At 36.8% G+C, this 26,097-nt stretch overlaps 1 protein-coding gene across 3 annotated transcripts in view; it reads left to right on the top strand.

The window, feature by feature from the left end:
- Positions 1-26,097, top strand: part of LOC114654091 (lysine-specific demethylase 4C-like) — a 980,420-nt gene that overhangs the window by 554,988 nt on the left and 399,335 nt on the right. For all 3 annotated transcript variants that reach the window (XM_051930015.1, XM_051930013.1, XM_051930014.1), the window contains exons 11-12: positions 6,425-8,433; positions 9,905-10,022. In XM_051930015.1, the coding sequence (XP_051785975.1) occupies positions 6,425-8,433; positions 9,905-10,022 (2,127 nt within the window). The remainder of the gene's footprint in view (positions 1-6,424; positions 8,434-9,904; positions 10,023-26,097) is intronic.

Genomic DNA, 26,097 nt, shown 5'->3' with positions numbered 1-26,097 from the left:
AGCCTAGTTGGGCTGCGCCGTAAGATGGCTGCACCGACGAGAGCTCCGAGTCATCTCAGCAAAAAGTTATTATTTATTTTCTTACTACTCACTCTTTTTGTGCGTTCTACTTTATCACACTTTCATTATGACCGGCAAACACTATTGGAATTACGTTCATCAGCCAGTTTGGATTTTACAACAGTTTTTGATATCGCGGACACTGTACTGCCTGGAGCCTTTTGCTTACTCGCGCGACGCCGAAGGAAAACAAAGAGGGGGAAACGCGCCGGAGTTCTGTGCCGAACCCGACAGAGGAACAACAAGCCTCCTCTGCCTAGCATCCTGCTCGCTAATGTTCAGTCTCTGGACAACAAATTAGATGAGCTGCGCGCACGGATAAAGCACCAGAAAGACATCACGAACTGCTGCGTTTTGGCGTTCACAGAGACGTGGTTGGAGCCCAGCGTACCTGACTGCGCAGTCACACCAGACGGGTTCACAGTTTATCGGGGAGACAGAACAAAGGACTCAGGCAAGTCAAGGGGAGGGGGTGTGTGTTTATGGTTAACTCTTCGTGGGCTACGGATGTGTGTGTCTTAAAAACACACTGCTCACCGGTTCTTGAGCTGCTGACCATTAAAGTTAGACCCTTTTACCTCCCGAGGGAGTTCAGTTCAGTTCTCCTTTCAGTTGTTTACATCCCCCCACAAGCTGATAAAGCTTCAGCTATGGATGAACTGTATGATGTTATCAGTGGACTAGAGAACGCTAACTCAGAAGCAGCATTTATTGTGTTGGGAGACTTTAACAGAGCAAACATGAAGAAAGTTCTCCCTAGATACTATCAGCACATCTCTCCCCCCACAAGAGGTGATCAAACACTGGATCATTGTTACACCTTATTCAAGGACTCCTACAAATCTCTCCCTCGACCAGCTTTTGGAAAATCAGACCATTGCTCTATATTGCTGCTGCCTGCATATAAACAAAGACTTAAACAGGAAAAACCGGTTTACAGGAACATCTACAAATGGGATAGTGAAGCTGAGGGGGTCTTACAGGACTGCTTTGAAACAACTGATTGGGAGATGTTTGAGGATGCAGCTGATGGCAACATCAATGAATTCACAGACTCTGTCACAGGATATATCAGCAAGTGCATTGACGATGTTGTCACTAAAACCACCGTTTGCATATATCCTAACAATAAACATTGCCCTCACCCACCTGGAAAGAGGAAATACATATGTAAGAATGCTGTTCATAGATTACAGCTCGGCATTCAACACCATCATCCCCTCAAAACTCGTCTTGAAGCTTGACGACCTTGGGTTGGGGACGACCATCTGCAGATGGATTTTCTCTTTCCTCACAAACAGGTCCCAGGTGGTGAGAGTCGGCAAACACACATCCTCATCACTCATTTTAAACACAGGAGCGCCGCAGGGCTGTGTGCTTAGCCCCCTCTTGTATTCCTTGTTCACCCATGACTGTGTTGCAAAACACGGCACAAACACCATCATCAAGTTTGCAGACGACGCAACCATCATAGGCCTTATCACTGACAATGATGAGACGGCCTACAGAGAGGAGGTGCTGGCATTGAGTAATTGGTGCCTAGATAACAACTTGTCTCTTAACGTCAGCAAAACCAAGGAGATGATTGTGGACTATCGAAAACAACAAGGCAGAGAACACCAGGCCATCTACATCAGTGGCATAGAAGTTGAAAGGGTCAACAGCTTCAAGTTCCTCGGAGTAAACATCACCAAGGATCTCTCGTGGACCCTTCACATAGACACTGTGGTCAAGAAAGCTCGCCAGCGGCTCTACTTCCTGAGGAGGCTGAGGAAGTTTGGCATGAATGCCAACATCACCTCAAACTTTTACAGGAGTGTGGTTGAGAGTCTGCTAACGGGCTGCATTACCGTCTGGTATGGGAGCTGCTCTGCCAGCAGCCGGAAATCACTACAGAGAGTGGTGAAGGCAGCAGAGCACATCACGGGCAAGAGTCTTCCTGCCATTGAAGACATTTACCTCCATCGGTGCTTGCGTAAGACAAGCAGCATCATAAAGGACCACAGCCATCCAGCACGCCAGCTGTTCTCCTTGTTACCGTCCGGTAGACGATACAGGAGTCTGGCTGCTCGGACTACAAGACTTAAAAACAGCTTTTACCACCAGGCCATTCGACTCCTCAACAGCAACACCTGAACACTTACACACACTTACATTACATCTACATTGCACTACTCACACACAAACTGTACCTGCACACACTCTGAATACTGACTGGAACATGCATCTGCACTTTATGGAATATGCATCTGCACTTATAAAACATTATCTGTGCAATAACTGTCATTTGTACTTGCTGCTCATTCAACTCATATTGCTCTATAACTTCTTTTAAAACATACACATTTTATTTTATATGACTTGTCTATTTTTAACTTGTAATCTTTTTTTAAGCTTTATTGGATCTAGGCTGAGTGACTTGTTTTTCTCGTCATACACATTTCATTGTATGTTGACCCTGTGTTAACCTATATATGACAAATAAACCTAAACCTAAACCTAAATTAAAATAAAGAATACGGGGACAGGGATGGATATTGGTCAAGGGTAGATTTCACAGAAATTTCAAAAAGGTTTTCTTCACGCTAACAACTATAGACACATGGAATAAGTTGTCAAGTAGTGTATGGATGCCTTCAAAAATCGACAACATTATTTTAGAGAAATTAGATAAAAGAAATTGGGGGAAGAATTGCCTAGTCTCATCAGAGTTGTCATAATATTCCATGTGAAGAAAGTATACTTCTTTTCATAAAAACTGCAATGTCAGCAGCAACCTCCAGGGTAAGAACAAAAGGTCTTTGTTGTTTTCATTTTTCGCAGAACCAGTAGCACACCACTTTTTTTACTAATTTATTAATTGTGTTTTTCACAGTGCCACGAAATATTGTTCCATGAATTCTTAACATGTCAGATTAAAGGAGCCACTACAAACATACAGGCTCATGATCAAAATGCTCTGTTCCAATGAATACAACCCGTCTTCTGTCCAGCATGCAGAAACATAACAGAACTAACAGAACAATGAGAAACATACAGGGATACTTCCCACAAGTTTCACTTGACTAGGTTTGCTGCTGCTGCTAAAACAAACTCAGGGCTTTTTACTTTGCATGTGGCTACTATTTAACACTAGAATTACAGAGCCTACGAGAAAACTCGTAAATCCGGCCACCTTAAATCCTTAAATGTGCTGATTAAGACAAGCAGCAAGCAGCTTGCTATTCCATCCCCCGACCGTCACAGAACGTTCACAAAGTTCTCCCAGCTCATGCCTTGATTGATTATCTGGGAGTGAAGTGCTGGAGTTTTAGAGTGGAAATAATAGATCGGGTTTGGGCGGTAGTATGCATTGTGATTGTGACAGAGACAATATAAGTGAAAAAAAAACGGTAACTTTTACAAGTCCTATAAATGTACAGCAGCTGTTACAGACACAAACCAAATGTATGTGTGTAGTGCATAATATTAACAATAAGAGCAGCTCACTACTGAAAACAGCAAATATAGGAGGCGGTCGTAATCGAACCAGGGACTCTTGATTACAAGTCAGCAAATCTTACCACTACGCCACAGAAGCTGTTGTATCATCCTTGAACCTTTTGTGAGAGTGTTTATTTGATCTTTGGACTTCAGGCTTCACACATTATATAGTTTATGCCTACATTTTGTAACATTTATTACTAACATATGAAAAACATTTCTGTTTTAACAATGTGTTTACACAGATTACTGTAGAAACGGAACACACATGAAATGCATGTGTTCCAAATAACAATCTATTATTTCCACTCTAAAACTCCAGCACTTCACTCCCAGATAATCAAACAAGGCATGAGCTGGGAGAACATTGTGAAAGTTCTGTGACGGTGGGGGGATGCAATAGCAGGCTGCTTGCTGCTTGTCTTAATCGGCACATTTACAGGACAAAAGACGCTGACGGAGAGATGCAAACAAATTTAAGGTGGGCCAGAATTACGAGTTTTCTCGTAGGCTCTGGTAATTCTAGTGTTAATGCACCACCCTGTATATCTCCTCTACTCTGCTGTGACAATATTGTCAAACTCAAAAGTTTTAAGTTTCCAGTGTGTATTCTGTATCAAGTTTCCATTTTCTTTTAACTTAATATTTTTTAGGTTTAGAAGATAGATGGATTATTTAATAAAGCCCTCTGCAATGTCTTTAAAGTCAGCATATAAAATAACAGTCAGTTGTATGTCCCACCAATTGCTTGTTTAGATTTGGTGTCCTTCTCAGTTCATCTTGCCAGTTCTGACTTTTGTGACAAAGAAGTTAGAAATCTGTGAAAACTATCATTGAGACAATATTTTGTCACCCTTGGCTGATGCACTGGTCTTTAATACAAGCTGACAGGAAAAAGGCAAAGGTGTCATAAATGATGAAGAACCAGAGCAAAAGAAACAGGGCTAACACCAAGCATCCGAAAAAAAAAAAAAAAACAGTGGTTGAAGATATTATCTGGAAATACAGCAACAAAATAAGTCCAACACAATAGAATCAAAAACTTTAGAACCTTAGGGAAGTTTACTAAAATGACTGTGCCACCACAGGCTCCACCTTTTCATTTTCCCCTTCCACTAATCATGTGACTTCTCCGTAATTAGGGTTGATCAGCAACAGACACAGATTGGGGGGTTTCCATTGGCCAATTTCTGACAAACGTTCTGTGTATCAAAAATGAAAAGCATTCTCTGCATACATGGCTGGCTTTGTAAGTTGTATAAATAAATTGTCTGGAAAGTAGATTGATGTATTATTTTATGTCAGCATACCATTTGAACAGGGAATTGAAGTGTAAGACATCTCAAATTTCAAGTAATGGCATAGGAATAAGTACATTAGAAGTTATATTCCCTGGAAGCACAAATGCATTTCTTAAAATGTTTTTTTACAATTTTGTTTACTTTTCTAATTGTATTATAAAGTTGTAAAATAGTATTTTTACGTAGACAACTCAAACGATTCTAGTTTCATACTACCATCATTCTACTGCAGTCATGGTCACTAGCTTCACTAGCTTGCTCTGTATTGTGTTATAAAATGTTAATGGCACTGCTGGACAGTCTATTGGCAAATGCCAGCTAGATTTTAACATTTTCCAAATGGCTTTAGACTAGATGTTTACTTTGCCTGGAATCTGTGTCAAATGAAAACTTTAATTTTCTTTTTCCCCGTCACCGCCTGGCTTCATCTTATCTTATCTTATCTTATCTTATCTTATCTTATCTTATCTTGCAGGCTATATATTAGTAGTGCATTTTTGTGTGCATGGTTAACTGTACAATATGTGTGTGTGTATTTATTTACGCTGCGTGGCATTTTCTATTTTAATATTTCTATGTTTATGCACTCTGATTCCTGCTTTCCAATAAGTGTGTTCTATTAAGAAAAACAAACTGAACTGAAAAAGTAGGTTAGAAGTTAGTTATTTTCTTGTTTTTCAATGATTTGTAAAGATTATAGGGCAGTGGTGAGATCTATTCTTTACTTTAAAAGTTCAGAATCATTCAGCAAATGTTGCAGTGTAGAAAGACTTAACACTTTACATTGCATAAGGTAATATTTGTAGGCGGATTCACCACAGAAGGTGATGCAGGGACACTGAATTAGCCACATTGATCAAGTGGATAAGCGAGTGTGTGCTGATTTATCACCCTTTGAAACCTGTAAGTTCTTTGACAGAAAGTAAATTTTCATTGGTCAAAGCCTAAGCTTAGATCAATACTATCTAGTTACCCATTCCATAAAGAGATTTTTTTTAAATCTGTTAGAAAATTGTTTTCATAGCAACTCCTATATTTTTATGTTTTTTATTTGTTTGAACTCTGTTTAAATAACATTACAACAGAAAATAGATTTCATTGTTTAACACTTGCTTGTAGTCTCTCATCTAGTAGTTAATATTGTCTTCATAATGATTCTGTAGCAGAAGTTTTATTTCAGCTATATTTAAATATTGTCTTTTTTGTGCTTATTTTTATTGAATAGATTATATATACTGTTTATAATGAGATCATCATTTGGGATTATAATGGCTAATGCCATATTATGGGAAATAAAAAAAATGTTGTTGACTAAAATTAAATATGGAACCACTTATTCTTTATTGAAGTGTGTGTTGTAAAGCATATAATTGGGGAAAATATTATTAATGTAAAATGTTTTCTGAGGACTGCTCCAGATTTTTCACAGAAATGTGACATTTTTGCATAACGTTCTTCTCCAAGCAGCGAAGCAAATTATGGTCTGTTAAGTGCTTTTAGCTTTTATTAATTATATTAGGGAAGTAAATTGGGCCTTGTGAGTTTGATTTATTGCTTAACTAACTTGTTCTGTCACCCAGGGGAAAGCAAGACAGAATCAAGAGGAGAGAAGAACACAAAAACAAAAAACGTTGTGGCAACAGACAAGACTGTAGCATCCAGCAGTTGTCCAGATATCCACTTATTTGAAAAAAGCCACCTCTCTTCATTTAGTACCATCACTTCAGCGAAAGAACAACAGCCATTTTCAGCGACCACTAAACAAATGGTGAATAAAGAAAATGACAGAAATCTTCTTATTTCTTCAGTTCATGAATTGATGCCTGTTGACTCCGCCTCTTATCAATTAATTCAGCTTAGTCACATGGCTTCTGGGAAAGAATTTTCATTGTTTCAACAAAATAAAGAAGAAGATAGCCAGACCCTAAAACCTGAGTTCAGTACTTTACTTAATCTTACTGAAGAGGTGAAACCAAGCTGTTCCTTAGAAGGCAGAGAAGATGTGTCTTCCAATCTGGCCTACTGTGCAAAAGACTGCACAAAGTTTTCCAAATATTATAAGTCAGGAGATACACCACAAGAAGCAAACAAAAATCTCTGTTTATCTCCCTCTTCTTTGATGCAGAAGGACGAGCCGTCTTCGTCTCAATTTACTGCAAATAGGACATGCCTCGAAAATTCAGAATTAGTTAAGGAACATCACTTGGGCCAAATTGCAGTGAGTGGTGATAAAGCAATCACATTGGAAAACCAAATAAAAGGCAGACCGTATGAAAATTCTGGAAAAATTAGCTCTGCTGGCACAGAGATGCATTTACCAGTTTTACCACATATTACAAAAGAAAGCATGCCCCCCTGTGCATTGGAAGAAAAGAAATCACCAGGACAGCCTTTAACACCAGAGCAGAGCATTGACATGCCATCTTTAAGTCCAGTCTTAAGTGACAGGGAAATTCCATCGAGTTCTGTGGAAGATGATCAACAAGCCCCAGTACTCAGCAGAGAAGAAACAGCTTGGCCTGAGGCACTCCACTCTGTGAATGTGCCTAATGTAGGACTAAATGAAGAGTCTGCGTCTGCACCTTCAGATCACTTAGTTGAAACTGTAGTTGGAGGGCATAACAAAGAAGTGACATATCTACCACCAGAAGCAAATTTAAATGTAAGGTCTATGACTTCAGAATGTAATGAGGAGCACCTCTCAGCTGTAGCTGCTGCTGAAAACAAAAGCATCTCAGCAGATCAAGGCAGTGGCATTCTGCCTTTAGTGGCAGGTTTAGATGATGTAAGTGGCAAGTCAGAACAGAGTGAGATTTTGAGCTCTACGTCTAATATGTATAAAGATGAAGTAGCTTCTTCCATTCCAGTTCTTTCTAACAGGAATATCCTTGAGAATGAAGCAGCAACCAAAGATTTGCATGCCATTGCAGAAACATTGGAGGGAGACCCTCAAAATCCTTATAAAGGTGCAGTCTGTCCAGCCCAAAGGATAGAATTAAAACCTTTTGTAGTTAAGGCATCCAAAGATGAACCTGCTACTTGTAATCAAGTGGCATCACAGGCCACAAAAATTTGGAAAAAATCAAATTCTCAGACTTTCAGAAATTCAAATGACGCTGACACTACCAAAATCCTTAAGTCACTGGATAAAGATGACACACAGAATGTCAAAGTTTGCATTAATTTGAATCCTCAGGCTTCAGATATTTGGCATGAATTGAGCTGCAATTCCTCCTCTGATACTTTAAAGCTAAATTCAGAGAATCTTAAAACGAGTCATCATAAAAAAACTGACTTTTTGAATAAAAAAGATCCACACCGGACAGAGTCTAATGTTTCAGAGTCCTTTCCTCTCTGTCTTGAAATATCTCAGCATCAAACAGAATTAGAAGCTTTAAACTTGTGCCAAGGTTCAGCTAATCAAAGGACAGCAACTTACAGCCAAAATCTGAGCACATTACCTGAGCATTCTGTCATAAATACGGAAAATGAACGAGATGATGAAACCAGCAGTGGATCCTCAGAAGACGAAAATTTGAGTGATGCTGCTACTGAAGAGAATGGTCTGGAGCCTGGGGAAATACCTAGTGTAAGTTTATTTAACCTTCCTAAATTATCAGTTGAGCATTTATGGCACTAGAAGAAAAGCTGAATGTAGGTATTTAGTTACATATATATTTCTTTAATATTGCTCAGAAAGGAAATGTAAATCTTCATTCATTAAATATTGTATTGCAGCTTTTGAAAATTTGATATATTACTTTATACACTTACTTTACAAATTATTAGGAACACATGTTTACCTGCTTATCAATGCAGTTATCTAATCAGTCAATCATGTGGATCATGCAGATCATGAGCTTTGGTTAATGCTCAAATCAAACACCAGAACAGGGAAAAATGTGAGCATTTCTTTAACTGCTAATCTTCTGGGATTTTTACTCACAACAAAAAAACATCCAGTGGACAGTAATTCTGTAGATGGAAATGCATTGTGCGGTATAAGTAGATGGGTTATACCAGAAGAAGATCCATTTCTGTCATCTATGAACAGAAAGTTGAGTCTGTACTGGACACAGGCTAACCAAAACCGGACCGTTGAAGACTGAAGAAACATAGCCTGGTCTGATTAATCTTGATTTCTGCTGAAGCACACAAATGGCAGAGACAGAATTTGCCTCAAACAGCATGCATTTATGTGCCCAACCTGACTTGTATGAACAATCCAGGCTGGTGGTGGTGGAAAAATCGTGTGGGGAATGTTTTCTTGGCACACTTGAATGAGCTAATACCAATCAATAACCATTTGAATGCCATGCTAATTTGGGTATTGTTGCTGGCATAATAGCCATAATTTATCCATCTTCTAATAGCTATTTCCATCATTATAATGCACCATGTCACAATGCAAAAGTCATCTCAAACTGGCTTCATGAACAAGACAGTGAGTTCAGTGTTCTTCAGTGACACTTCAAACTCAATGGATCTGAATCAAAATAACACAGTTGAGATATGGTAGAATGGAAGTTTCACAGCATATATGTGCAGCTGGCAAAAGTGCAGAAATTGCATGATGCAGATATGTCAATATGGTCCAGAATTTCAAAGGAACATTTCTAACATCTTTTGGAATCCATAGCACAAAGAACTAGCACCCCATGGTGCTTTGTGAAGCCAGAGTGATATCACATAGCTATAGCAGCCATGTGCAGCACTTTTATGTATGTATACTATAAGGTCTTTGCAGAGCTACTTTGGGCATGCATGATCAATATAGCCTTGCACCCTGCATGCATTAAAAAAAAAAAACAACTTGCCGTTTTTTTAATTTGAGGGTTACATTAGCTGACCATAATAAGAATATTATGTGTACTACCACTGGTTATGTTTGCATGCATAATTAGCCATGTGCCCTCCAGGAACAAATATGACCACCCTTAGTCAAGTGTAAGATCCCCCAAATGTCACAGCATAATTTGTACCCAGCTATATTATTCATATAAATCATAATAATAAGCGTCAGAATATTTTGAAATAATTCTGTTATTTGTGTTTTTTAGTTTCCAGATCAAATTTTAATTGAAGTTGGAGAGAATACAGCTACTAAGAATCAGAAGCATCCTTTATCATCTCAGTCTCCTGTGACTGTGATGCAAGAAGAGCTTTGTAATACTGAAGGTAAAACATCTTAGATGCTATCACACTAGGGAGTAATATCAGCTCTTTATTTGGGCAAGGCTCATTCGGTTTGTGTAGGCTAGTTCAAAAATGCCTTGTGAAGCTTGAAGCTGTTTTGTCTGAAGTGTGTACTTTCAAGTGCATGATTGCTGCCAAATTCCCGTTGAGTATCTGTGGATCCTCAATAATTTTCTTTGATTACTTTACACTGGATATAAGTGCTAATGCCTTAATTTTACAATGACTCTTGAGAATTAGACTCAATTACTTTCACTGTTCATTGTTTGTTGCTTTGTTGTAGTTCTGCCAATTCAATGTCTCTTCACCTTAATCTCACAAAAGTCAAATTGCCTCTGTGGATTAGTTCCTACTTGCTTTTATATTTTTCAATAAAAAATAGACATCAAAACAAGGTACCTAACCTAAATATGAAATTAAGATGAAAAATAAAATTTATCTTCAGTGAATAAAGAAAAGCAAGTTGTGCTATCAGTCAAGAATTACTCAAAGTAGGGTAAATTTGAAATGTCATTGTATGATTATTAATACATTGCAGATAGTCCCTCTAGTTGTATTATGAACATAGCAGATTTTAATCAGTTACACTTAGTTAAAATATTACATAGTACTTCTAATGGATTTAAATGTTAAATTACGTATTACATAAATTAGTCTTACTATATGTTTTTGAGCATATTCTCCATTTAACACATTTTTATTATGTTGAATTATTTTCAAAAGCATTATTGAAATATAGTGCACTTTGCCAGAATGTCATATCCATTGTAGCAAGTGTTTGAAAAATTTAACTTTAAGTTTTGTGGCTGTACCTTATTGGTTTGTAGTGACACAAGTATTCAGAAAATGACATTTGTGTCACCTCACAAGTTCTAACTCTAAAAAGCAAAAGTAAGGTAAGTAGTAAGTAAAAGATAAGTTGGAGGAAAAACACATGAGAAATATGCCAAAGGATGTCGTGAGGTCAGACCAAGCAGGTCCAGGGAAAAAAGCTAAAAGCTTGTCTGCCGTAGATTTGTGCAATATGAAACCCTAAGGATGGTAAAGCACCTACGGATGCAAGTTCACAGAGCCTGCATAACAAACCTTAGAGTAGGTACGATTCCAACAATCATTGAGGTGCCACTTCAGCAAGTACTGCATTAGGCAAATGCTAACAATTAGAACCCCATTTTGTTACTTCAGTTGTGAACGTAATGTTTTTGGTAATCAGAGATATTATACAATGGTAATTTATGATATGTAATGTATTTATAACATCTTTTGTTGTTCTGTTCTCTTTTCCTTTCCTCTTCTTTTTATATTCATGGATGTGTGAATTCTGTTAGGACTGTAACCAAGAGTATTTAATGGTTACCATTGGTTGATACTTAGTTTTCAGATATATTTTATGAAAAGTTGACATTCAGCATTGTCTTCTCCAAATGTTCTAATATACCCATCTCCGACTGTAGTTTTGTTCCTATGATGTCACTTCTTGACTAGTCCTTCATGTCTAGTAACCAGTTGCCAGTGTAAGTATGATTTCTCTCAGGCTTTTGTGTCATTGCAAGAAATAGATAGATAGATAGATAGATAGATAGATAGATAGATAGATAGATAGATAGATAGATAGATAGATAGATAGATAGATAGATAGATAGATAGATAGATAGATACATACATACATACATACATACATACATACATACATACATACATACATACATACATAATATTATTAATCCCAAGGGGAAATTCACATACTCCAGCACCAGCATACTGATCCAAAAAACAATATTAAATTAAACATTATTAATAATGCAGGTAAAAACAGACAATAACTACGTATAATCTTAATGTTTACCCCCCCCCCCCCGCCCCCCCCGGGTGGAATTGAAGAGTAGCATAGTTTGGGGGAGGAACGATCTTCTCAGTCTGTCAGTAGAGCAGGACAGTGACAGCAGTCTGTTGCTGAAGTTGCTCTTCTGTCTGGAGATGACACTGTTTAGTGGATGCAGTGAATTCTCCATAATTGATAGGAGCCTGCTTAGCGCCCGTCACTGTGCCACAGATGTCAAACTGTCCAGCTCCATGCCAACAATAGAGCCTGCCTTCCTCACCAGTTTGTCCAGCCGTGAGGCGTCTTTCTTCTTAATGCTGCCTCCCCAGCACACCACCGCGTAGAAGAGAGCGCTCGCCACAAGCGTCTGATAGAACATCTGCAGCATCTTATTGCAGATGTTGAAGGACGCCAGCCTTCTAAGGAAGTAGATAGATAGATAGAGATATCCTGCTCTGCAGAAAGAAATGTTTTGGAATGACTTGGAAAAACAAGTACACATTATCTGTGTATTATCTTAGCACTGAGAATTGAGTGTAAATTGAAATGTAATGATTTTGGCCCAGATCAGTATTTATTTCAAACCTAAAAGCAATAATCTAATACAGCTAATGCATAGTGTAAAGGATGTTTTAGTTTATTTAGTGTAGTCTGAATGCTATGGATAAAATCTTCTCAGAATTTTGTAATAATATTTGTCATCCATGAACTTCTACTTATTCAATAGTTATACAGTAGTCTGTTAAGTAACAAGTAAGTCTGGACAAATGGTTTTCCTTCTTATTTTTGCAAAACAATATCAAAAGTATTTTTGCTTTTCTTAGACTACCATGTTAGTTAGTAAACTAAATATTTCCAGAAGACAAGGAATATGGGCTCTGCAGTTCATCCACAAAATACTTTTTCTAAATCAAGTTTGTCATTTGGCTGTGAACAAAGCATGAAACAGAGAAAATTGTTTAAATCCTTTTTGTTTTTGTGTGGTTTATGAATCATCAAGAGAAGAGCCTTTTTTGGCGTTGAAAGAATAGCTTTAGATACCACTGTGACTGGAGTAAAAACTCAAACATTTAGGCTCTTATTAAATCACATTAGTTTGTTATTTTTGGATTATTTATTATTAAATGTGTTACATTCAAATTACCAACAAAATGATGGAAATAACAACATACATATTTCAAATAGGGTGCTGTGCCACCACAACATTCCATCAAAGATTCCTTGAAGCTACTGTTTGCATATGCAAGTGCATGAAACCATCATATGCTATTTAGATGATGATGATAATGGAAAGTGCTTTCTAGTTTACTATTCTGCAATCTGTTATAAGTGCTCAGTTGTTCTGAAATCAAGTAATCTGGTTTACATCATTGTCATTGTCTTCATGTTACTATTGTCCTGTAGACCGGGCACTGTCATCCTGGAAAATTCTGCTAAAATCGGAATAGATGATTTTCCCCATAGGGTTAATCACATCATTCAGAATTGTTCTTATTACCACATACTTTGTCCATTAAGGGAAAAGTGGATATAAAACAAAGCAGAACACTGCAGAGCAATTTGGACTCTTAACTATCTGAAACAAACTTATAGACATACAAGTGACTGGGAACACGATCGAATTGGGCTACAAATTCTATGTTTGTGAAATCAATACTTTCTCTGCAAAGAATTATTTGTTTTTTAAGTCCCTGAAATGATTTTGTTATCATGGTACTGATTTGTGCCTAAAATCCTTTGTGTCTGATTTACACGATTTCTTTCAGCTTTAGTAGCATTTGTAGCCGCACGCTGCTCAACCGTTTGTTGTGCATGTTGTGTATGTCTGGTCACATTAGCAAGTCTACGTTCCTCGTCAGTCATGTGACTTCGTTTCCTACGCATCCTTTCCGTGGAAGCTGCTGTTGTGGCTGCGTTGCAATCGTCACTCATTTTAGATCTGAGATCGGCTAAAATTTAAACAATGACCATTGTTAATACCCAGCCATCGTTACTCATGCTTCTAACTTGTATTGAGTCGAAGTATTGATGCAAACACCATACATCGTCATACATACGGAGTATTGACGCGAACACCATACATACGGATACTATCAAATTATATATAAGGATTTTGTTGTTAACTGCCCATTTACTCATCCCCTTGGTGAGAACAAGGTGAACAATAGCTCATCTGATTCAATGTTTTTTTTTTTTGTGGATCATTGCTTCTGTTTTTGGCATGACAACAAATACACTCCATGTTCTTTGCAAAAATAGAATGTTCATGTGTACAAAACATTTGAAAATCATCATTTTTAGAATTGATTAGCATACAGTATTTGACTATCTGCTAAAGGAGTGTGTTTGAAGTTAAATCTCACCATTTTATGATCCTACATTCTGTTCTCCGAATGACAGTTGACAGTACTAAAATACCAATAACAGACCCACAAAAATAAAAATTCCGCAGGAGGTAAATAATCATATATCATAATGATGTTGTATAGATTGCTCAGTGTTGTCCTGTTTTTGGATTGTGAAGGGATATAGATTACAATCAGAAAACCATTGGAGAATTCACTTGAAATTTAAAATGGGTGGCACTTCAGTATAAATGCTAAGATGATTTTAAGATTTGTGAACCACATGTTGTTTACCATAAAACAAATGCCACCTCCTCTGCTTTCATCTGACAACTCAACAGGAGAAAGCAAAAAAACGTTCCGGCATTTGAAGCATTTGATATGGTCTTTTGCCCCCACTTGAGCACCTACCCTTTGTCCCCGTTTCCTAGCTTTCTTTATCTGGTTGTTCCAATTTGAGTCATGCCATTTGTTATTGATGGCTTAATAGGCTAAATGTCAAATCTTGAGTATTTGTTCCAAGATTTAAAAGAATTTACTGTTTAAAGGATTATCACTGTAGAAATGGACTATGCACACAACAAAAAAGGATTCTATGTTATAAAACAACTGCAATAACCACCAATTTTTATAAAAACAAAGAACAAGAAGACACAGTGAGGAGTGTTGGGGCATCTGTGGGCAAACCCTGTATAACTGTTTTTCAAAAAAGAAAATAAAACATGATTAACAGTGTTAAATGAAGACATCATTTCAGACACGAGACTGGTTCTGACTGATAAGAAGATGACAGAGCTTTCGGTTAAGTTGTCTTCCAGCAGGAGAAGGCAGCTCCAGGTGGACGGACACAGGTAGTGACGTTGGATATGGAAAAGCCATCAATCTTCCAGTCTGCAGATGGTGGAAAAGAGAAAGCATTATTACACAGCAGCAACCCCTGGAGCAGCGGAGACTTACCATGACCAGAGCCCTTAAACTGTCCTTTATATGCATGTGTGTGACAACCCAAAAGCTCAGTGTTATAATCAATGAAGATAGAAGATGTACTTTACAATAAGCACTCAAAAAATAATAAGGAAGAAATTATATTAATACTTTTATAAACAGTCAATTCCTTCACCGGACAGTTCAAAGTACTTGTAACAGTTACTATAAATGGGAAAACTCAGGTAAATTGAAGAAGTCCCCTGAAGTGAAGAAGGCGTCTCTCACAGATGCTCCAGCTGTAAGTTTAGGAAGGTAACCAGTAATGTCAAATCACTGACATTTTTCTGGAAGAAGCAGAGAACCAGTTATAGCAACAAATAATTCCAAAAGAAAATAATCTCTACAACTCTGTAAAATGCAGCATTAAATTACAACAAAGGTATATCACCTTTTTATGTATTTTATATTTAATATTGTTTAAACAATTTACAAATAAGAAACCATGCAGATTGTTCAGATGCCTACAAATAAGAGAAAGTTTTATGGCTATGGTCTGTTATAACAGTATGTCTGTGGCTCAGAAACAATAATTCATCAAGCAATACAGGCACGGAGTGCAATTTTTAAGGGAAAAACCACAGGGTTGTTTTTTTATTATAAACTATAAAAAATATTTCTTTTACCTGTACTGCAGTACTAGTAAACCTTGTTGAATCTATGCCATCAAGAATTAAGGCAAAAGGAGCTCCAACCCGGTACTAGCAAGGTGTACCTAATAAAGTGGCTGGTGGGTGTATTTGGCATACAACATCCAAACTGGCATTGTCGTGATGTCCTGGTATGGGCCATCCTCTTGTTGCGTATCAACTATCACCTGAAAGAAAGGTAATACAGGTTGTCTGTTATGTACTAAACATTATTGCAGTCCTGTATGTTAGGCTTACTTACCAAGAAGACAACCATCACACTTAGCATTACTCTGAAGTCTCCTTTCCACACCAAGAAGAATCATGGGTTGAGCCAGGCCACCTCACAAAAACATTAGTCAGACTTCACATATTTATTGTTTGTTAATTAAGTAAAAATGCTTTCTGTTTACAGAAGCAAATGCATTCTATGGTGGTGTAGTCAGTTAGGCCAAATACATTTAAAAAATCAACAGTGGGCTAACAAGGATTTATAGAAATGGCTGGCCTAACAAAATTTTTGTAATCATCAAGAACACGCACAATTAGTCAGTCCTGGCCTTGCTTGTCTTTTGTAAAGATCTAGATGATGTGGAGGATTGCTCTGTATTTGTTCTTTTAGCGCAGCTTTCAAACTGTTGACGTGTGTCTGTTTGTCCCTTGTTTCAGGTAGCATAGCTGCAGGGTATGGCCACACTAGGTTACAAATAAGTTAGGTAAAGGAGCCAGGGCTGCGTCAATGGAAATGTAGCAAAGTGTTATGGTTCAGTGAATTTAGGATTACATTAGTAACGTGGACAGACAAAACATCTAATATATTGCTGAATTAGGGTTTTGTGGGTTTTTCTCATGCCAAAGTAGTGATATTGGTGTTTGGAAGGGTGGAGCTTTTTTGAATTCCAAAACTAGTGTTGAAATCCTTAAACAAATAAGGGTAACACAATATGCTGGGGTTTTTTTTCCTTTTTTATTCGCAGTAAAGGCGTAATATTATACTGAATATCTCTTTGAAAACACAAGACAAAAACCACATTTTCCATTACAGCTTCATGATACAAATAAAGACAAGTTATTCATTTTCATTGTTAGTGATTAATCAGAGTATTATCTTAAATAAATAATCCCCAAAACACAACCACTACTGAATATTTACATTTCATATTTTATTGAAAGTGGTTTTACTTGAAGTTTTCATATTAATGGAATTTAAAAAACTGTGGTAACTCAGCTTTTTCAGTATTTCAAGTTTGAATTCTTGATCTGATCTGTATAATTAAATAATTGCCGGGAGTATACAAATACATATTTAGCAGAAGTTAGCTAAGTGGTATACTCAATGGAGAATATGCCATAAACAGTAAACAATCAAAGGCTTCAAAGAGCATACAGGCAGCCAGGGTCAGCCCTAGAAGGGTGCATTGCCCAGAGCTGCTTAACCAGCTAGCATATATACTTTTATACTCGTAAAGTAAAAGTCATAAAAATTAAATGCTTAAGGGTTTCAGTTTTAATGTCAGATAGACTTATAATTCTGCAGTAGAAATAATGGGAAATTCTCCATTTTAATGTGTTATCCAGAAAAGCAACTGTTATTGGTTATCATTTTGTCATGGGGTGAGCTGCACACACCACAAACCATTCTAGTCTGGACATTTGCAATGTGGTAACTTCTGGTGGCTAGCCCAGAACCCATGACATCTTGGATTACAAAGGTCCCCCGAAGCAACTTTTATGTTAATAGTAGAACTCCTACACTCCTGTGCAGGTACAGTCTGTAAACACTGCAAGAGCAGTGTTTCTTAATTGTGTCAGCTGAGCTATCTCTCACTTAGCCCCCATCTTTTTCTTTTCGTGCAGCACCTGTCCACATAGCACCTGACTACGCCAGGTTGTTTAATGTGGGGTCTCGCACACTACAATCCATCCCAGTCTTTGAACTTTGAACTGTGATAACTCCCGGTGGCCAGCTGAAAGCTTGTGATATCTGGGTTACAAAGGCCCTGAGAAGTAACACCTTTTATGTGCTGAGTAATAGGAGAATTCGTAGACTCCTACAGAAGTTCCTAGTGATGTTAATTGAGCTCTCTCTACCACTCAGCTCCTTCTTTTTTTTAAATTTCTTTTTTTTTATTTTGAAAACCACAGATACAACACTTCAGTCATGAAACATATGAGATGATGAAACAATAAAAGCACATTGTGTGTCATTAAACTATCAGTATAATTTATACAGAGTGTAATGATTATTCACAGTAATTAGTACAGTTGATTGAGACTGCTACCTTAAAATTAGTTCAACAAGAGGCACAGTTGGAAACATGGTAATAGTGAATTTCACACAAACATTAAGACGATTTTCTTTACACAGAGAACTACAGTTACCAAGTTGTGTGGTAGACAATAGGACTTTAGGGACCTTTAAAGTTAGATTTGATGTTATTTTGGAAGAATTAAGAGGAAAAGACTGGTGAGCTTTGTTGGGCTGGAGGACCTGTTCTCGTACAGATTGTTCAAATGTTTCAAAATAGGATAAACAAGTTCAATAAATGGATGGATAACTGAAAATCCAGTGTGCACTTGTGAACCACATTATGTAACGGATGCAACTGAGCTAACACCATTCAGCTCAGGTGGGCCTACCCATTTTGAATTTAATAGTTGAGGTATATAGTTCTTATGTGGGTTAACAAGAAGAAAATCCTCCCTAGCTCTATTTTGCAAACTAAAAACATTGCCTTATCTGTACTGTAGACTGGGATTTAAAAGTCTTTCTAATTTGATGAAATGTTTTGATATCCTGCTTTGCATGAGTTGGTTTTTGTAATCTATTGTAATACAGCCTCTTTTCAGCATCCTCCTGTTATTATTGTTTATGCTGTCTATTTTCAGAATTGAGAATTATAGCATTCATGAGAGGAGTATATTAAAGTGGCAGAACTGTTTAATTCCAAATTTGTGATGAACAGTTCTGCACAGCTGAATCAGTATTTATAACCACTTTTAACATATTTAATTAAACAGTACAATAGAATAAACAGTTGAATCCTTACAGTAAAATGTTTAGTTTTACACATTTTCTTAACTGCATCTTATCTATTTTTAGGGTATTAGGTTTGAGCTTTTCTTCAAGGTTTAGATCTGTGATTATTGCATATTTGAGTATTCCCCTTAGCATCTGATATAGATATTCAATATATATGTTGGTTTATGTTTGTAAAAATCATTATTGTAAGTCTATCCTGCTCAAGGCATCCATAAAAATAAATACTTATTTTGCTTTATATACAAATGAGTCTGCTCCTTAAAAATACTATTGTTGCTCAATAAGATACTGATTTGAAGGTATCAGTAAAATCTGCACACACAAATACAGTATCATTGTTTTCTGCATAATGTAATGAGTGTCATGAGGTTTTAAAAAGAAACAACCCCCTCAAAGTTGAGCTTTCTACCCAAAAACACACAGTGTATGAAAGGATTTTTTTTCCTAGATCTGTTGGTGAAACTCTGTCTGTAGTCACATCCAGCTCACTGCTGCCTTTTTTCTGATATACTTGTACATCTGTTCACTATTTGACTTTTATGTATGAACCATATTGATGCCAGTTCCGGTATATTTTAAGCTCATAATGTCCATGCACTGCCATGGGCCTCTTCATCACAGGGTATGTGTATGTTTATTTATACACCCACCCATGCTCACCCATGCTCACCCACTCATACCAGAGGTGTTAGTTAATTTACAATGGCAAAAAGTATATAGATCCTTTGCAATTACTTGGTTTTCTTATTGTTGATTAAATCTAATCTGATATTTATTTAAGTCACAATAGTATAGACAAATACAATATGCTTAAGCTAATAACACACAAACACAATCCATCCATCATCCAAACCGCTATATCCTAACTACAGGGTCACGGGGGTCTGCTGGAGCCAATCCCAGCCAACACAGGGTGCAAAGCAGGAAACAAACCCCGGACAGGGTGCCAGCCCACCACAGGGCGCGCGCACACACACACACACACACACACACTTGGGACAATTTAGAATCGCCAATACACCTAACCTGCATGGCTTTGGACTGTGGGAGGAAACCGGAGTACCCGGAGGAAACCCACGCAGACATGGGGAGAACATGCAAACTCCACGTAGGGAAGACCCGGAAAGTGAACCTAGGTCTCCTAACTGCAAGGCAGCAGCACTACCCACTGCGCCACCGTGCTGATCCACAAACACAATTAAGTAAGTGAATCATTCAATTTAATAGCTGGTTGAACCTCTTTTGACAATAGTAACCTCTAACAAGTGCCACCAGTAGCTGTGGATCAGAACAACTTTCAGGTGGAATTTTGGTCCATTCTTCCTTACAGAGCTGCTTCAGCCCAGTCATATTCTTAAGATGTCTGGTGTGAATGGTCCTTCCACAAAATCTCTATTGGGTTAAGGTCTGGACTCTGACTGGGCTACTTCAAAAGACAGATTTTCTGTTTTTTTGGACACCATTCTGTACCAGATTTACTTCAATGTGTATGGTCATTGTCCTGCTCCATCACCCAACTTTTACTGAGCTTCAGCTGGTGGACAGCCATCCTGACATTATCTTATAGGACACCTTGATAAGCTTGGGAATTAAACAGCAAGCTATCCAAGCCCCAAGGCAGCAAAGCAGCCCCAAATCATGATGTTCTCCTTCTCCATACCTCACCACTGGGATGATGTTTTTATGTTGGTATGCAGAGCCCCATTTGTACCATATCTACTGCGGTGTTTTATTCCTGAACAATTTAACATTAGTTTCATCAACAGGTAAAACATTTTCCCAATGGATTTATGGAGGGTTAAGGTGGCTTTCGATAAATTTCAGGCATGGAGTGATGTTTTCCTTTGGAGAGCAGTGGCTTCCTCTTTGGTGTCATGATATGGACACCATTCCACCGTGCATTGTGTTGTGTATGTTATACTCATGAGCAGAGATATTAACCTGTTCCAGTAATTGCTTCAAGGTTCCTTTTTACTTCAGTGATCATGAGTGCTTTTAGGGGGAGTAGCCGCAGTATTAAATTATTTCCATTTATATACAGTTTGACTAACTGTGGATAGAAGAACATCTAAACTCTTTAAAATTCATTAGTAACCCTTTCTAGCATTATGCAGATCTACAATTCATGATCATAGATCTTCTGAGACCTCTTTTTACCATGGCATTGTTTGCACCAGAAAATGCTTCTTCTGAAAGTCAAACTCAAAATGTTTAAGTCTTTTTTAATTGGCTGGAGTAGCTCTAAACCACACCTCCAATTTCCTTTCATTGATTGGACTCCAGGTTTGCCAGCACCTGACTCCAACTGACTTCTGTTGAAGTCATTAGCCTACAGGTTCACATAATTTTTCCAGTTTACACCACTAGATGTTTGAATGATGTGTTATAGAAGAACAATACAATAATTGTTGTGTTAGTACAGTAGTTGAAATAGATTTTGTTTGTTTATTGTTATAACTTAGATAATTGGACCATATTTTAACAGATCTATACATAAATATGGTAATTTCAAAAGGGTTCACATGCTTTTTTGCCAATGTACTATGTTTTGTGATCTGAATTAGATATTGTTTAAGATTTTACCTTTGAAAAATTTATATGGCCAAGGATGAAAAAGATAAAAAGAGCTAGCATTCATTTAAAAAAGGGAGATAGAGTAAGGGTATGCAGCCTTTAATTAATACATGTAACTCCCTTTATAAAAGTTAAAAATGGGGTATTAGACGGCTGCCATTTGTAAATTTGAGCAATTAATTGTAGAAATATCAAGTTGTTATTGTCATGTTTAAGTAACTGATGATTGAATCAATTTCTTACTCTACATATTTATTTCTTTCTTCACATTTATAAACTAGATATTTGCTATGAGTATAACATTAGGAAATGGAAGTAAATCACTGTAATTTAAGACTAAACAAAAATGTTTATATAGCACATTTACAAAGATCTGTTTCACTGAAAGAAACTTTATTTCAATTTAAAAACAACAACTGGTTTGTAAATGTTAAATATGTTTCTAAAGCTAAATTTTAGTGTATCATGCATTGCATACGATGATATCATCTAACTAATGCATAATGAAACTGTGCCATTTATATAACAGAAAGATGTATCAGTTTAACTTGAACTGAATACTGAAGTGAACCTTGTGCATGCTGTTAGAAAAGGAATTATTGTTATTTGAAATGTCAGCTGGCATTTCCATTTATCAATTACATCAGGTGGCATTTCAATTAATTAATGATATCAGTATGGATAATCTTGGTAGCACATTTTCTTAGTTGAGTGATACATCTGTACTTGCATGAGATGTTACTTACTCTCACACAGATCATCACACACAGATTTTCTTTCATTTAATGAATTAATTGTTTTGTTTTTCTCTCCAACACCAGCCTTTTTTGTTTTTAATTGAAAGTGCATAAACCAACAAGTGCTTTATAACTGGACTTATAAGCATATAAATTTAATAATATCTTTTTCTATTATGATAATTTTATATTTACATTTACCCTACTGTTTATCACAGTATAATTATAGGAGTGTATTTTATGTTCAGCAACAAACTGTAATTTAAAAATATGCTGTAAGCAAGCCATCCATTCACCTATCTTCCTAATCCATCCCAGCAATCATAGAGCGTAAGGTAGAAGCAATCCCTGGAGAGGTTACACGTTCATTGCAGGGCGAACACACACGAACATACACAAACACTAGGGCCGTTTTGGCAATTCCAGTTCACTTAATCTGTATGCCTTTGAGAACATGACCAGGACATGAACCCTGGTCTCCAATTTGCGAGGCAGCAGTGCCACGACCACACATCTATAAGTAAGTCAACTTTTAAAAAATGCATCTTAACTTAAAACATATATGGTAATTTTGCCTCTTGGGACAAATAAAATACTATCTACCTGTTGTGACCACCAGGGAGAGTTGCAGCCCACCAAACACAACCACACACACAAGTTTTGGTTTCAAATACAAGATTTAATGACAATACTTTACAAAGGCTTCTTAGTCATTGCATAAACATAAGACTTCTTTTATCTCTTCCCTTTATTTCTATTTTATTCATCCATTCCTCCAAGGCAAACTTTGTCCTTCTTCCACCTGACTCCAACTTGCCAAGATTGAGGTCAGATGGCTTCTTTTATCTTAGAAATGGGAGTATGGCTCATTGAAAGTACTTCCGCGTCAAGAAGAAGCACCACAAAGTACTAATCAAGGATCCCTGCAGCATCCCCTGGTAGCTCATGAAACAAGACAAGGCTACCCCATTGGAATACAATTCCCAGCATGCCCTTCGGGTGTCCATACAGGTAGTGTTGACCAGAAATGCCGCCACTTAGCCAGGATACCAGAGTGCCTACTTCCGCACTGGTATCTCCAGCCTGTCTCCTGGCCAAGGCAAGATGATACTCCCTTTCCTTCTTGTGCCCCCGAAGACCTGGCCTCCTGTCCAGATAAGAAATCTTGCTCCATCCAGACCGGTATGCCTGCCCATGTGTGCCATCTATCTATCTATCTATCTATCTATCTATCTATCTATCTATCTATCTATCTATCTATCTATCTATCTGTCTATCTGTCTGTCTGTCTGTCTATCTGTCTGTCTGTCTGTCTATCTATCTATCTATCTAAGGCAATAATTGCCAAAAATATAAGAAATGCATGGCTTTCAATGGTTGCATGTAAGATGAACTGAACAGTGACAATACATACAGAATAGTTTTGTGGTTTTTATATTATTTATTTCATAATTTAGTAGTTTTTCATTGATTTTATCATAGCCACTTAACTTCATTGTCAGTCCAGACTACATGACGTGAAAACTACAATACAATACTAACGGTTGTACAATATGAACAAAATGGCAGTCTATGAGATGATTTCGTCACCCTCATGGTTATTCATGTTTATAAGCCCATTGGTAATCTGTCACATCCAATTTTCTTTAAAGGAATACCCCAGCCAAAAATTATATTTTTATATGTGACTTACCCATCTAGTTTGTAGTAATGGCCGGAAAAGAAATTACTCACATGTTTCCATACAAAATAGCAGAGTAACTGATAGAAAAGGCATCTGTGTTGGCCAGCAATATCAATATTTTTGCTCACTTTTCTTTCCTTTAATCCTTAGTGGTATACATCTATCTGAACTTTGCACTGTTGATGTCATTTGAAGCATAACATTAGCCAATGAATAAGCAGTTAGCAGGCCAGATTCGTGACCAATGAATGAGCGGATGCGTTGGTCACATTTAAGTCACATTCCATTTTAATTCACAATAGCATTTTCGTAGGCTGATCCCTGGACTTACAGCACTGTGAATTTTCAATTTGTTGCTTACCTCTTCCAAACATGGTAGACATCTAAGACTTTCTAACGCTGAGAATTTTTTATTTTTTAGTCAGTGAAGAAAAAGTGTACTGAATAATATTTTTGATGAGTTTTGTTTTTCAGCATTTTTCTTGTTATCTATATATAACTAAATGAACCTTGTTGCAGAATGCAGATCAGACCCTTCTTTCTAAAATTATAGGTTCAATTAAACTGTATTTTGAAGGGAGAACAAAACCCCTCCGATACTTTGAATAAAGGGTTTGTTTTTTAATGATTCTGAATCCTGTTGCTTTTTGATTCTGCTTTCTATATGAAATTACAATATTTACTTATGACATTCCAAATAAGATATTATAGAAATTTTGGAAAGGAGCAGAAAAGGAAAAAGGAGAATAGCTTAAACAGAAGTAGTGATACATAGGGTTTGAAGTACTTTTTAACTCAACAGTAGTCCTGCTTAGTTTTGGTGCACTGCCTATTCTTTTAAGTGAATTCTAACCAAAAACACCATACACCATCAGTAGTCGGATGTGTGCACCTCACATTAGTGTGTTTGCTTCTCCCAAAATTGTGTTGTTTTATTCTGGCACATTCATTTCATTTGAAGTTCTAATAACCCTCTGGTGTTGAAAGCAGATTTGATTTGAAAAAGGCAAAATAGTTTGTAGGAGCATATCACAGCTCTCTAAATACAATTATTTAATGTCTAAGAAAGGAATATAGAGAATGGGCATATAATTTGTCATTGCTAGGTTCTGTTAAACTATTTTTGTGGGAGACTTAATTGGTCAGTGGTTTTGTCAAGACAAGTTCATTCAACACCACTGAAATTGTTCACTTTTACTCTGTTGTATATATTAATTATATACCTGTAATTTCTAACTTGTTGTATGGTGGATATTTAATTTTTAAATGTTGTATTCTTTAAATCCCACTAAATGGATGACATGATTTTAGGTTAGATATGTGTGTTTTGTGTCTGCCTTTAGAAATGATGATTTTTATGGTATTGGTTCATATTTCTGAGTCTTTTTGATTTGTTTTATAAATACTCTTTAAATTTCATATAATAGGCAATTAATAAATCCTTTAAATAGAGTCACTAATCATTAGTAGTTCATTTTTGTTTCCCTTCTTTCAAAAACATTTTTGAGATACATTTTTGTGAGACAGCTTGAAACTGCTATAGTTTATAGCTTTAAGTGCAAAGCTTGGCAGTTCAATGAACATCTCGATGGAATCAGATTATCCATGCTGCTGACCCCTTGTTCTCAGCCAAGACTTTAGCAATAACGAAATGCACTGACCCACTAGAAGAGTCCACTGTTTCAGCCATACGCCTGACTAATCCATCTTTTAGATGGCATTTTGTTTCGCAGACCTCATTCGCCTTTATTGTTGCGATGGTCTCTTTGGGAAAAATTCTCTCATGCACTTTCCCTTTAGCTTAAATTGAACTGCTAAGGTTTATACTAACGATAAGACATTATTCTTTACTTTTTTTTCTGGATTTCCCCCCTTAATTCTTTTTGTTGTATCTTCTGGAAATTCATCTTTAATATTGCAGTTTCTCATTTTTAAATGTTTTGTGTTAATAAATTTCCTCAAGTTTAATAAGGATTATAAAGGTTAACTCAAATCCCAAGTATCAGCCATTTTTGTCTGCAAAATCAGATAAAATATTGTATATGTTAGAAACGTATCAGTAGCTTTAAATTGTGGCCATACAATAAAAGTCAGCAAGAATTTTGTAAACGTAATATTTTATATAGGTTTATAAAGGAAAAACTGCTTATAAGTTCTTAGGTATATTGCTATGTTGGGAAAATGTAATGCACTGCATTTCTTGAAGATGAGAGAAAATATTCCAGATGTGTGCTAACAT

This window comes from Erpetoichthys calabaricus, chromosome 7, assembly GCF_900747795.2.
Source record: "Erpetoichthys calabaricus chromosome 7, fErpCal1.3, whole genome shotgun sequence".
NCBI lineage: Eukaryota > Metazoa > Chordata > Cladistia > Polypteriformes > Polypteridae > Erpetoichthys > Erpetoichthys calabaricus.
This window is presented reverse-complemented; position numbering and strand designations above follow the sequence as displayed.